Genomic DNA, 15,094 nt, shown 5'->3' on the forward strand with positions numbered 1-15,094 from the left:
GTCTGTGACTTGTGTTGGACATGCTTGCATTAGTAACCTACATCTTCTCCTCACTAAGGTACACTGATCTTAACCAAGGGGAATAAGGTGAAGTGGCTCAATGTGATAGAAAATGCTTTCCCTGATATATTCTACTCATCTTTTCAGAGGGATAATCAGATGTCATTCAAGTTATATAGATACTTGGTATATCATATTTATTTTTATATATTGTACTACCCCTGTAAAAACTGGAGTGGTGCTTTTATTGCTGACTTTGTTAATATTTGAACTACTAATTTTAATCATTACATGGTCTCTGTTTTAATGCATTACTGGATCCTAAATGTCACCAGTGGTTCCAGAAAATGTTAGTATGAGGCAGTCTGGATTAGAGCAAAAGAAATAATCAGAGCATCCTTGTCTCGCTGATTAAACAGAGATAACTATGATGACGTGGGGGTCGTTGGGTCGTTGTCCACTGGCATTCTAGAATGAGTATGTGCATGCATGCATACATGCATGTGTCTCTGTATGAGTGCATTAGATATTTCAGATTATTTTCAGACATTTTTTTACCAGGATATGTGAAAGTGTGCTTTATGCCCCTCAGGGGACACCTGAAATGGGTGTCATACATTGTACTCATTTGGGGAATCGAACCCAGGATATGTAAGAGCCTGCCTGACCTTCACCTTGACATGTCAGAGACATTTTTTACATAGATGTGTTTTGTATTTTCAGGGAGAAATATGTGAAGCCATATCAAATGTCACCGATGACTTAAAACGTGAAATTGCTGAGGATGTACATGTGGGGAAGGTGACCAATCTGAAGCCTGGTAACAAAACTGAGGAATCTAACAACAATTCTCAATGGATAAATTCAAATCATTCAAGTGGTGGAGAAAAGGATAGTTGTGAAGTGGAAGAGGGTCGTCGGCAGTCACGAGAGTTGACCCGTCGGTCCAGCAAGGAAGGATATCGCTACTGTTGTATCGACAGAGACTGCTGTGACGAGGAGCAGGATGCGGAGCTACAGTATGGGGACAAAAAGGTAACCTCATCCTCTGGTATACTGGGTATTTTATTTTCATTCCCGTATCTGTTTGCTGCCAAAACTGTGCTCAAGGAGTGGTGTTATTGTACACAATGCTCACACTATCGACCACTGAACTAGTCAAGTTGCAGTGTCTATGTCAGCAGCTCGTACTGTTCATTGCTCACACTATCGACTACCAATCCTGTGAACTTAGCATGTGATCATACACATATGACACAGTTCAATGCCCATTCTGTTGACCTCTGAACTGTTTAAATTAGCAAGTGACTAAGGCTGCATAAAAGAATTTAAATGTTTTCAGGTACATATTGTTTTCTCACAAATACAGCTTGGCAAGTTTAGCACATGTTAATGAGTTGCAGATTCAGGTTCTTACAGACATTCATTCTTATAGTGCACAAATAGTTAATCGGGACATGGCGAAGTCAAAATTATTTTTTTTAAATAGAAATACAAAATTGTTACACACACAAATATAAGTGACGCACCGTTGCCCAAGAAACATTTTAATTTTTGTATTTAACCTTAATGCTCACACTAGAGAAGGTGGTCTTTACCACATTTTATTGTAAGAAAACATATTTGCTGATTATGTTGAGGACATTTACCATAAACCCTCTGAAATTGGGTTTGCATAAACAAATAGCAACCTTCTCATTGGAATGATAAAATGAGATATTTTCCCAAATCATGCCTCTCAAAGATGTCTTCAGCAACTATATATCTGAGTTTCTTGAACCTACATGAGCAAGATTGAACAAGTGACTCTTACATATCTTGAAAATATTCTTTTTATGGACTCAGTGATGTCCCTATTAACCATATCATCATGAAGTACATTGCTTTCATTCTGTTTGAGTGTTCTTGATATCGTCCCCATGAATCTTCTTGTTATTCCATGTTCAAGTACGACTGCACTCACTGAGTGCCAGTACAATCAAGGACATGCAGTCAGTCAGTGAGTGAGTTTAGTTTTATGCCACACTCAGCAATAATCCAGCTATGTTTCAGGGGTCTGTAAATAATCGAGTCTAGTCCAGGCAATCCACAGCATGAGCATAAATCTGTGCAAATGGGAACCAATAACATGTGTCAACCAAATCAGCAAACCTGACCACCCGATCACATTAGTCACCTCTTACGACAAGTATAGTCGCCTTTTATGGCAAGCATGGGTTGCTGAAGGCTTATTCTACCCGGATCTTCGTGGGTCGATAACTGGAGAAGAGCATCTTTACATTTTTTTACAAACGTTTTTGTATTTTCAAGAGAAATAAAACTTGTCATAAATATGATGCACTAAAGAACATGAGCCATTAACCCACATAACACATGCAACATTTCTTTTATCCAAAAACATTTAGAGATTAATTTTTAAAGCATATGGTCCAGATATTGGTAATTACATAACTGTACTTTGTGACCTAACAAGCACATGTAAGGCATCACTCGTTGCCATAACATATAGGTACAGAGGTATCTTCAGTTTCACAGGTTTTCAATGTGAACCATATGTCCCTTCATGTTGCTTCACAGTTCCCTGTGAATCATTTCCTGGTCTCCCCTCAGCCACACCTGGGTCTACAACATGGAGTCTGGGCGATATGTACATAAGTGCAGTCCCTCTCTCTTCAGATATGTTGTGTAGGGCCAGTAAACAACCACTCCTGTTCGCCTCTTGTTTAGAGTCAGTGAGTGAATATTGCTATATACAACAGTAAGCAATATTCCAGCTGTAAATCTTCCAAACACTAAATTAAATTAAAAAGTGAAACTCAAGTCTAGTGTATTTGGTATGATTCAGCAAGGCTTCAGGAATAAACATTGTCCTCAGCTCCATTTGAGATCTACATTTTTTCATTGGTTATGTATTTATGATGAGCACAACCTCTGGAACTACATATTAGCTTGTCTGTTAGTAATCAGACCTGGGCAAGCAGACCTGTGTTCGAAAGTGTGAGCAACAGCCATAGAGCATGGGTACGATAATAGTCATATCACAGTCAAACAACCCAAAGTTCCATAATGTCAAGATCAGTCATGCTACAACAAGTAATTATGACTCTTGAGCACTATTTCATTTGGGAGATGACATAGTTCATTTTCATATGAAGTTACCTGGACTCTGTTCCCTTTGTGGATTTGGGGTGTTTTTGTTTTTTTTCTAGTTATCTGGTATTGCCGCAGTGGTGACAGCTATATATTGCATTATGTAACCCAGTGGTAGTTATGGTCATGTGCTATAGAAAAGTCTCAGTTCTCTTCCCTCGTGAATCCCACTTTTTGTATCTGCTACGTTATCAAACGTCTACAGCAGTGATTCATGCTTTCAGAAAGAATGGATTATGAGCCTGAAATTGTTTTAGATTCAGCTGGTGTATGAGCAGTAATGACACTGATTATAAAAATGATTGAAATATGTTGCACTGATGTAAATCCTTGCTTTTCAACTATCCTGGAACATTTCTAGACTAGTTACCATGGAGACTAATGCATGTCACATGGTTCCAGGTAGTTTTGAAAACAAGATTCTTTTTCTAAAGACAAAATATGACTGGTTGGAAATAGCATCTTATTTAACTACAACTGTTGGCAATTATTTCTCAAAGTAATATTCTTTTCCAAAGAAGGAGATACAACTGGTCTGTTATAGGATCTTCTTTAGCCAGTAAAACAATATATTTTGGAAGTTTTGCAAAAGAGAAATGATTATTCACCAGAAGTAGCATCTTATTCAACAAGTAAAAACTTTGTGTTGCAAGAATCTGTTTTGAGTACCAATTCATCATCGTAATGTTTCTGGTCAAAAAGTAGACTATCAGTGTTTCATCTGTTCTAGTGGTTTCAGAGCAACTGATATCCAAGAGATGTGATATGTTATGATATACACCATCTTGATAACATTTGAGTTATTTCATGTACCAAGTTCCAAGAGGCCACTGGCTACACAGTCCAATAGGTTGTCTCATTACCATTAGAAAAGATCCAAAGATCTAATCTTGTTGAGTTCCAGTCAGTATAGCGCTAAATGATAGGAAGTGTACCCTGATACTGGCTGAAAACTAAACTTATTCCACCCTAGTCTCTGATGTCTTTATGGTAAAATGCTCCACAGTACCGCCTAAGGGTAGTTTACCAAAATGAAAGCAGCCCAAACTTACGTCACCATGTCACATCCAACTCACGTCTACCCCTTTGATCTCCATGGCAGGAACAAGACCTTATTGTTGTCTGTCTAACTGACACAGAGGAGCTTAGTTTGAGGTAAACACCCTGGTCAGTCTCGGTCAAATTGACCCACTCAGGTAGCAGGTGCAGCTCCACTTATACATACAGAGACCTAATGCACTGGGGTCTATCATAAATGACCTGGTACCGACTCTTTACATAGTGTCACAATGTTGATTGTAGCCTGCTCCATTAGCCAGTAGTGTAGGGATTCTTTCAGCTTCTCAAGGAAGTAATTAAAGTGGCATTTTCATAGGACCTATTTTTGATGGTGGGAACTATTTTTGTTACAAATTATGGTAATGTCAGTCAATAAAGTATTGTATGTCAACGTATAAACAGTGCTGGACACTTTGGGGTCATGACCAGTGAAGTTTCCATGCTCTCTAGTAAACATCAATGATAGAAAATTGTGCTGGAGGTTTTTTACAGACACACAATGTTTCATCCTGTTTGCGTAGAAAATGTGAATGAATGCAAATGATTTCAACTGCATGTCCTGTGTGAATGTTTGAGTCATAAGACTTGTTAAAGTTGTAGATCGCTTGTCATATAAAACTGACATTTCTTTTCTGATGAGGAACACAGGGTTCATCGTGTCAGTAGGTAACTTTCTTCAGCCCTGTATTAGAATAGCTATCAATATGATCCTGAATGTTTATGAACATTTGAATTCCAGTGAAGCATGATACAGATCACAAACCTTGATACTCCATATTGTTACCCCAGTCAGACATAAACCTTGATGTATGTCTGTTGCTTCATTAAAAAGGGATTTTTTTTTTTTTTTTTTTTTTTGCTGTTTTGCAATATCTCCTTGACAGGGATCTTTTTTAAATACGACTGTATCGGATTTAGTAAGATCCTGCGTTTATGTCGGCGATATAAGAATAGGGAATAAGATATTGGATATTTCATAATATTTTATAACCTGTGCTGTACAATCATTCATTATATAAATGGGATCAAGAGTTAATCTAGTGTATCTGGTGGTTTAAAGCACAGGCAGAATCAATTGTTTCCTGCAAATGTTCTCTCAAATGTGAAAGTTATGCAAAACACGTGCAACCAGAAATCAGTCTATATGAAGTGAGTTTCATGAAAGAGAAGTATATTTCCATGCATGGTGTTGGACCTATTGCTTAGTGGCACCAAGGTCAGTTTATCTATATCATGATCCCAGCAAATGATGGCATAATCGTTGATCTTTGTAAATGGGATTCGATGACATGCCTCACCTAAGTCTGTGATCCTTACCATCCGAGACTGTTTATTGCTTTTAACCAATTCCAGTCACCTTAAAAGTTACACCCATGAAGGTCCTGGGATAGAATAGGCCTTCAGCAACCCATGCTTGCCATAAAAGGCGACTATGCTTGTCATAAGAGGCAACTTAGGGGATCGGATGGTCAAACTCGCTGACTTGGTCGACACATGTCATCGGTTCTCAATTGCGCAGATCGATGCTCATGTTGTTGATCACTGGATTGTGTGGTCCAGACTCGCTTATTTACAGAACACAGCCATATAGCTGGTACATTGCTGAGTGAGGCGTAAAACTAAACTCACTCACTCACTCACTTAAAAATTACAAAGCCAGTTTAGCAGAAATGTACATGCTTGCTCCACCCATATACAACCAAATTAAACAAATGTTTGAGTCACAAAACACATAGTGGTCAGCGAGCTGGATGAATGCCGGGCGGGTTCTCTGGACTATAGTTAAGGTCCTTTATCTGGGACTTTTTGACCTTGAGGCACCTGCATATCTTGACAAGTTTTATATCATCTTTTAATGAGTTAGTTTATCTTGAAGTGGAAGATATAGTGACACCTGTTATCTTGACCCTCTTCAAGTGACCCTCAGGCTGAAGGTTTTCTACCAATGTTAGGAAGAAATGGCAGTTTGAGGATGTCTGTATTTTGACTGTTGATGCTGATGGTTAAGGCCTTTCTAAACCTGTTACAGAATGTTTCCAGTCAAGCTGTTGGTGATAATAAATGATGCAGCTGACAGTCCTTGACTAGACCTCACACATTCAATGAATAGACACTTCTAGCTCTATTTAGTTCTACTGTTTCAGTTTCATTGTATGATGTCATGGGACTGTGATGTCATAACAGAATCATTGATCTTTTATATTGTCTCTGATGTAAGCTGGAGGAATCTGACTACATGGAGAGTCCATTTATTTTGTAATCACTCATCGATACGTAGAATAATCATGATTTTATCTAAACTTATCTCCTGAAGACTGTTTCACATCGGTGTTATTTTTTGTACATAAAATATGTGTATCTTCTTCAGTAGCTGTTCCTTATCATGTTTTCCCGTCTGTTGGTTTGTTTGTCATGTGTGTAATAATACATTGGATTCTGTTCATAAATCTACCTGGGGTCTATACAGGAGAATGTTTGACTTTTGCAGTAGAAAGTTTGTAATTTACATACTGTTCTGTTGAGTCAAAAAATATTTTTCATCCTTCACAATTTTTAATGTAGATTTAAGACATAATTGTCCATTTTTCCATTTCTGAATGATCCTAAACACCTTCTTTGAGAGGCATTTTAGCAGTTGTATAGGTTAAAGAAAACCCCAAATCAATACTTAGCAATCCAATGTTATATCAACCTTGTCAATAGTATATACTTCCTATGCAGCTATGTATATATTCTCCTTGTTTCAACTTATCACATGCTTTATAACAGTGTTGCAATGAAGAAGTTGAGCATCCATAGAAGTATTCCCTATCCGAAATTCATGCTGGTCAAGTGGGGTCATTCACGATGACAGTCCACACCTTGAGGACAGTGGTCATGGAGGCTTTCCCAGCCGGAGGGTCTCCACACACCACCCACACAATAACAGTGTCGATACAATCACCGATATGGCAGCCACGAGTCCACCTCATGCAGGAACAATCGTAGAGCATGTATGTTGAACAGAATGACTGAATTAATAGGCACGATTTTATATGGTATGCTGACGATTATATGTCAGGGTAGCACAGCCCATGCTGGCTGACCATTTTTGGGTCAAGCTCTGATTACTAACATTTGTTGTTGTTCATTCAAGCATGTACTGGAATGTGAAGTATACACGACACTGTAAATCAGTTTAAACTAAACAAGTTGTTTGTATTGGTCCTTGAGGTGTAGTGGATGATACTATATCGCACAGGTCAGGGATATTATTCTTTAAAGAGTTTACCGTCTTGCCTGAGTTAATGTAGCTTGTCGAGCCACCTTGGTATGCTAGGGTATGTTGTAGGGAGTGTGTCTCCACACGTGCTGTCAGAATACAACAAACAAATGAGATATGTCAACTATGCTGGAATCTAACACAGGTTGAATCTCCATGGACAACTGATACTGTTTTATCCACTGTTGGGTATAAAGTACTAGGCTGATTGTCAGCTGTTGTATGTCTTAAGCATCCCGGCTACAGTTTTAAGGAAGTCATATAGCAGTGTGGGCAGATATACTCTGTTTTTGTTACCTGTGCAGTTACATCACCTGGGGCAACACCTGGATTTACCTGTGATTGGGATTGTTTGTAGTGGTGTTATATGTATGCCTATGAAATGGAATCTACCAGGTTGGAATGTTAAGTGGTGAGTATGTTTGCTGGTTTAAGTCTTTCATGGATATATACAGTGAGAGAGTTTGTTTAAACGCCTCTTCGATAGTATTCAAGTTCTATACAGGTGTGTCAGCTTGATGCAGGAGAAGTCACGGGGCTTGTATCGGTTAAAAAAACATATATGTGTCTATTCAACTGTTTGTCTTTCTAACACTGTTTCTAGGTGATACAAGCCCCTGTGGGAGAAGCAATATTGATATCAGACATTTTTAACAGTATTGAACCCTATAAGGACTGGTGTGATGCTGCAAAAAATCATCTGTGTTGTTTAAAGTCATTGTTTAATATAGTACAGCTGTACAATGGGACCAAGTAAAGCTTCAAGTTTGAATCAAACAATCTAGTGATTGATATCACGAGCAACAATACATGCTGTTTGGGTATAATGATAATCGATCACCAAGTTACTGCCTGATGTCCACGTCCATTAAGTCACTTCTTATGACCAGCAAAGGATGCTTGGATATACCCTATCCCAGAATGCTATGCAGGTATAACGTCTCAGTTCCGACTTTGGACATTGTGGTTGAATGAGTTAAATGAAATTTGCTGAGTCACCAATGCTCCCCATAGATTTACAGTTTTAACACATTCCTTTCAGTGACTGAGGTGAAAACTGCTTGGGTGTCTATCTGCTCGAGTCACTTCATCATAAGGGTATGTGTAAGAATGAAGATTTTATGGATATCAACTTTTTTATTATGAGAACACAACGTACTCCTTCATCAGGTGAATGAGAATGGGGTACAGAGCTATATTTATATGTACAGGTAAACCAATAACAGTTAACTCCGAAACGTTGTGTTCTCGTAATAAAGAAGTTGATATCCATAAAACCTTCATTCTTATGTATTTCACTTCTAAATGCCCTTCAAAGACTTGAAGAGTATGTGTGTTTATCACAGACAACAGTTGTGTGGACAAATGAACATCTGAACTTTTCTTCAGTCAAATTATGTGTCAAAACCATCATGAATGAAGATGTTGAAGATATAGTATTTGATGCTTTTACTGAGGATTCATCTGTGTCTGTGCTACAACCTACCCTCTTTTTGATGAGATACAAGGACAGTGTACATGGTACATCTGTAGACAAGGTACTGTAGTTTGATGGTCCTGGCTCACTTCCTGGAAATACATTGTACCATTGGCGTGATTGCTATTCTTTAATAACAGGTGGAGTAGGTGGCCCATACATCTAAGCTGCTGCCGTATGTTATGAGGAGTTGCACCTCATAGGAATGGGTTTGAATCTCTTTATCTCCAGCTATGACATCAATCCACAGAAGAGAAGGAGATCAGATTTGGATCAAGATGGAAATGGAAGAGGGCCAGATGGGAAAAGGCTAAAAATGAGAATGTGTTAAAAATATAAAAAGGGACCAGAATAGGGAGAAAATAGGGTAAAATGTGAACATCAACTGAGGTCAAGGATGAAAGTAGGAAAGGCTTATCAATCATCAGGGATGAGAATGTGATGAAAAGGAAAATAGTAATGTAATGTAAATGGGAATGGAAAAAGGTGTCGCGATGGGCCCATGGTTTAAGCTGACAATGGTATTGGATTATGATTAAGGTTAGAATTAGCATTATGATGAAGTGGGATGATGATGAAAATGGAATGAAGATGAGTTTGAGATGACGGAGGGAGTGGGACTAGATTAGCATCGGATTCAAGCTGGGAGTAGGATGAAAAGTGAAAAGCACTTTATGATGACATGCACATGGGTGTGCAGACAGACTGGATGATATCGAGGAGGACAGATTCAGGATGCCTTCCATGGATCCAGAGATGTTGGTTAGTGACGCAGAAAAGATGCAGTCATTGTTACCCCGGACACTGTTTCAACCAGTCCTGCTTAAACCAACTGTCTGTAGAAATGTAACAGCTGGTTACTCTTAAAATACATACCTTCTCAGTATAAATGTAGATCCATGCGTTACACCACTACTTACAGGGTATCTGGTCTCAATAGTGCGTATTAATAAATACATACCACATTTCATGACTGACTGAGTGAGTTGATCTCACTTTTGACTGGCAGACGTCTGGTATGTTTGATTTGATAAGATGACAGTATTATGAACATGACATTACCAAGTTTTTGCCTGGACTACGCTGTGTGGTTAGCTCCAGTGTCATTACAAGTCATGGTCCAGGAGTGATGTAAAGGCTGCTTAATTATCAACATAGCTCTCAGGGAAAGCTGAACGTTCTTTGAATTCATCAGCAATGTGATGTTTACATTGAAAGAGTTTTCTTTTCAAAAGATAAGAGCATGGCTTATGTACAGCATGGGAAAAATGTTTCATGATGAATGCTGGAAGTTTGTTGCAGTTTAAATACTGTGTTTCCTCAAATAAACGTTGGCTTCTGATAGGCTCCAGAGGTAAAGTAGCAGTTTAAGATATAAGTGCCAGGCCTCTAATAAGTGCAGGGTATTTTTTTATAAATGTGTTTTGCCTTGATCCAAATATAGATGTATTGAGGAATGTTCCCTTTAGTCATAACTTTCTGTTCTCCACATGGCACGGGTTCATGAATATTGTGTAATCATCAAAGCTGCAATCAGAGGATCAATAATAATTTGAAGGGTAAACAACCATTTATTAGCAAATAGCAGGGTCCAGTGATCACTGGGCCTCTAAGAAATGCCAGGTCTGAATGTCTACTGAAAAAATAGAAGAAGAAGAAACCCTTCTTCTTGAAAAAATAAGTGCCAGATGCTTATTAGAGAATTGTTATGATATGTCTGTAGTGACTGTTTCCCTGCTGTCTCATCTCTGTCTTGAGGCATTAATCTGGAACTTCTGGAAACACCAAGTTACCTCTTCAGTCTTGTCACCAAGGAGTTCCATGATTCTCTTCAAATCCACTTTGTTGGGATTCCAAGCTGAAATATGTCTCTTGCAACCTATGCTGGCCACTTGCTTGAGTGTGATCTTCCCATAGTGTCAAAAAGCACCTTGATCTTTCTACATATTCTGTTACAAATACATAGAGACCCTATATTCTCTTTAAGTGTTGTCTCACCATAGTGTCAAGACATCCCTAGATCTTTAGAATGTCTAATACAGATATCAGGATACTTTAGAGTCTCTTAAGTGTGGTGTCACCATTCTGTCAAGATGTCCCTAGATCTCTAGAATATCTAATGCAGATATCAGGATACTTTAGAGTCTCTTAAGTGTGGTGTCACCATTGTGACAAGATGTCCCTAGATCTCTAGAATATCTAATACAGATATCAGGATACTTTAGAGTCTCTTAAGTGTGGTGTCACCATTGTGTCAAGATGTCCCTAGATCTCTAGAATATCTAATAGAGAAATCTAGATTAGATACCTTAGAGTCTCTTAAGTGTGGTGTCACCATTGTGTCAAGAAGTGCCTAGGTCTCTGCAGTGTCTAATCCAGAACATTGATACCTTTCAGTTGTTTAGATATGAACTCTGTATTAGCAGGTAAGCATTTCAACAAATATAGTTTTGGTGTTAGATATGATCTCTGTGTCGCCATAGGTACAAGTGCCTTTTGAATGTCATGCATTAGGGATAGCATCTAGGACCAATTACAGTAATAGTCACTCTTTGAATCCATTTGGGAGATGACAAACATTCTTGTGTGTGCTGATAATGCGCAGGTTGAAAGTTGAAATCTCATGACATTCACAATTTTTCCCTTTGTGTGTCTATTGCTAACTGATATAATCTTTAAACACCCAAGTGCTGCTCCACCAGTTCATGGGCCTTTAATGTACAAGACAGACACAAGGTAGTACATGCCTTTAATGAGGCAAATGCTGTCAGCTTGGTACGGCTCTGAAATACATTTAGGGATTGGGTTTCAAGAGATAGCTTCTGTTGGTACATTACTTTGTATAATTTATCTGTCAAGGTAGTTTTTGCTTCAAGAACTGCATATGCCTGTAATAGATCAGGAAAACATTTATTTCAATTTAAGGCAGTGAGTGTGTATGAATTCCTGGATTGCCAGGCATTATGATATTGTCATCTGAGCCTGACACTCTAGATACACTCTGAGAGATCACACTTGATTATGGGCAGTGGGGTGGCTTAGTGGTTAAAGTATTCACTCATCACAACAAAGACCCTGGTTCGATTCCCCACATGGATACAATATGTGAGGCCAATTTCTGGTATCATCTGTTGTAATATTGATGTAATAATGACAAAAGCAACGTAGAACTGAAATCATTCACTCACAGTTCATTGTGTGAGATTCATGTACAGAAAATATGTATCATAAAAATATGTACCCTTATGATCCATTCAGTGAGCCTGCTCTTTCTTCGAAGAATGTCACGCCTCATTCCTCACCTCGTAGAATACATAATGTTATGAAATATTTAAATGAACGCTGGGAAATAATTATGCTATCTTATCCCTCTACACCAGCCTTAAGGGCCTGCCATTTCATATTTCGATGAGGAGATACTTAGAAATAAGTGCAGATTATCTTCAAGTTTTATCCACTTGAATAAAATGGATGTTAAAAATAATATGTCATGATTTTAAAAATATTTTATGGGATCTGTGATTGAAAGCAACGATGAAAAAAGTATTTTTTGAGGAAAATACCCGATCCTAGCTTCCTCACTGTCAGCATAATCATGTTTTGTTCTATTTTCACTACATGGAATTTTGTGGATTAACAAAACAGGCTTGAAACCTCAAGCACACAATAATCTTGATCCCAGAGAACAAGGGCTACCACTGTATGTGAACAAACACTCTAGACCTTTCGCGAATACGGTGTTTACAGGCCAGACATGAAACACTGACACCCAGGATAATGCCATCAAATATTATCCAGGCTATAAGCAATAATTTGTGTATTCACCATCAGTAATAAAAGCTAGAACAAGGAAAGGGTGGATCCCACTCTTTGTTTATGGCTGTTTGAGAGGAGGGGGGGCAGCTCACGGCAATCTGGAGGTTCTCTCTAGGTACTGGGTTACTGTTTACTGTGTTTAAAACCTGTACTTGACATTGTTGTATGGACACATGTCTTTTCTCATCCTATCTGGCTCTGTCTGCCAATCACACTGACATGTACGTGCCTCCGGTCATTGTATCCACTGCTTGCTTTATTGTTGAATATGAAATCAACATATTTTCATGGCGTCTAAGGCCTTGGGGACATCTTGTTTGTATTTGCAATGTGCCAAGTTGTTAAATGTAAACTCAAGCTTGAAGTGATTTTGTAACAAGTTTATTGATTGCATCAAATTTATAAATATATGTACTATTTTTCCAGATTCAATTGATAAAATTGAGGAAAATATATTTTTGAATTCCATGGATTTGGCACATGCTTCTGACTGATTGTCTTGAATAAACTTGTAACTAGAAATTGATGCATCATGAAAAGGCTTCTGAGATTCCTAGCTTTCAAAGGTTATCAATTGGTTGATTTGGTTTGATGACTTGGTTGATGATGTTTCCTACCCCAATAATGTGGCTTGTTCATCATATCAACCACTTGATTATTGCTGCCTTGTACAACAAGCTTAACAAATGTTATTATAACTATGTATAACAGTGCGGGTGAGTGGTGGACTGGACTGGAAAATGATGACCTCCATCACCGCAAGCTCTCCTCAAAATGTGAAATAGTTAACCTTTTTTTCATTAGTAAGATTTCAGATATTGGTGACAAACCCCAACTCTGGTCCTAACTCTTTTATTTATGTTGCTCTTCAGAAGAAAATTAAGCTGTTCCCTTTATATAGCCTGTATAGTTGTTAGAATTCAAGACAGGAGTTGTTTCCTTTTATATAGCCTGTATGGTTGGTAGAATTCAAGACAGTAGTTGTTTCCCCTGTATATAGCCTGAATGGTTGTTAGAATTCAAGACAGAAGTTGTTTCCCCTGTATATAGCCTGTATGGTTGTAAGAATTCAAGACAGAAGTTGTTTCCCCTGTATATAGCCTGAATGGTTGTTAGAATTCAAGACAGAAGTTGTTTCCCCTTTATGTAGCCTGTATAGTTGATAGAATTCAAGACAGTAGTTGTGTCCCCTTTATATAGCCAGTATGGTTGTTAGAATTCAAGACAGTGGTTGTTTATTAAAGTCATCATTTTGAGATTATGTGATTATCTAGACAAATCTAGAGTTAGCTATTTTAAGGAAATAATTATCAAACATCCATGTACTGATATATCAGAGCAGGATTATACTGTTTAATCAGTAGACATGCCACAAGTGAATGAGATTGATGCAAGTATTCTTCCCACACAAACAAAAAAAGAAAATTACAGGTAGACAGTAGGTAATAGTAGAAGTATAGTATTTCATAAATAATGGATTTAAAATAACAGGGTTGTTTGTTAAGGTAAAATCAATACCACTCTCTTTAGATGTGTTGCTCCAGATTTATTGCTTGTGTAAATTTGATACAATGTAATATGATCTTAGTGCCCTTATGATACTGGAGAAGGGGAGTGTGGGAAACAGCATGAGCAACGTGTGGCACTGGTCTACAGTAAACTGACCTAGCTTCTCTTGCCGCCATCGAATGAATGTCCCTTTACTATTACATCCCTCTTTACTTATCCCAGCTTTAGATTATAAACAGTACAAGCCACTTGTTAGTGTGTACGTCTATCACCCTGCTCTCTAGGTTGCTAGGCCCAGGACCTACTCACAGATAAGGACTGATGGTTGTATTTCAATATTATGAATGGATTCACAACAAGGAACACATGGCTCACTGCAGTTAAAGCTGTACATCCCTGCAGGAAGTGGCTGATGTTGGTTGATTGGTTGGTCCAATATTCCAGCTATATGGCGGCATTCTGGACCAGACAGTCTGATGATCAACATCATGAGCATCGATCTACGCAGTTGCTGATGTTGAGTGAGATCTAGCTGATCATTAAAAAGGAGTATATGTGAAGGCATGGAGTTAGTGAGTGAATGCAGTTTTTTGCTATATATTAGTTTCATGAAAGTCTTATCCATAACCTCCAAAGTGATACAGCTTGTAGCTTTGAATCATTTGGCAGAATTAACCAAATGCTTGGTCTCTGAATATATATCATTTTGCTAGTAATAAATGCACACACAATGAACAGGAGCTCCATTTAGATGGGAGATTCAGAACCTGAGAAATCTATACTTGCTCTGTTTAGGGTTTTAGTATTGCAGGGAGGCCTAG

General features: G+C 38.2%; 1 protein-coding gene across 2 annotated transcripts in view; it reads left to right on the forward strand.

The window, feature by feature from the left end:
- LOC137274572 (rho GTPase-activating protein 7-like) overlaps positions 1-15,094 on the forward strand; it is a 152,004-nt gene that overhangs the window by 15,098 nt on the left and 121,812 nt on the right. For both annotated transcript variants that reach the window (XM_067807833.1, XM_067807832.1), the window contains one exon: positions 724-1,035. In XM_067807833.1, the coding sequence (XP_067663934.1) occupies positions 724-1,035 (312 nt within the window). The remainder of the gene's footprint in view (positions 1-723; positions 1,036-15,094) is intronic.

The sequence above is a fragment of the Haliotis asinina genome, chromosome 2 (genome assembly GCF_037392515.1).
Source record: "Haliotis asinina isolate JCU_RB_2024 chromosome 2, JCU_Hal_asi_v2, whole genome shotgun sequence".
In the NCBI taxonomy this organism is placed as follows: Eukaryota; Metazoa; Mollusca; class Gastropoda; order Lepetellida; family Haliotidae; genus Haliotis; species Haliotis asinina.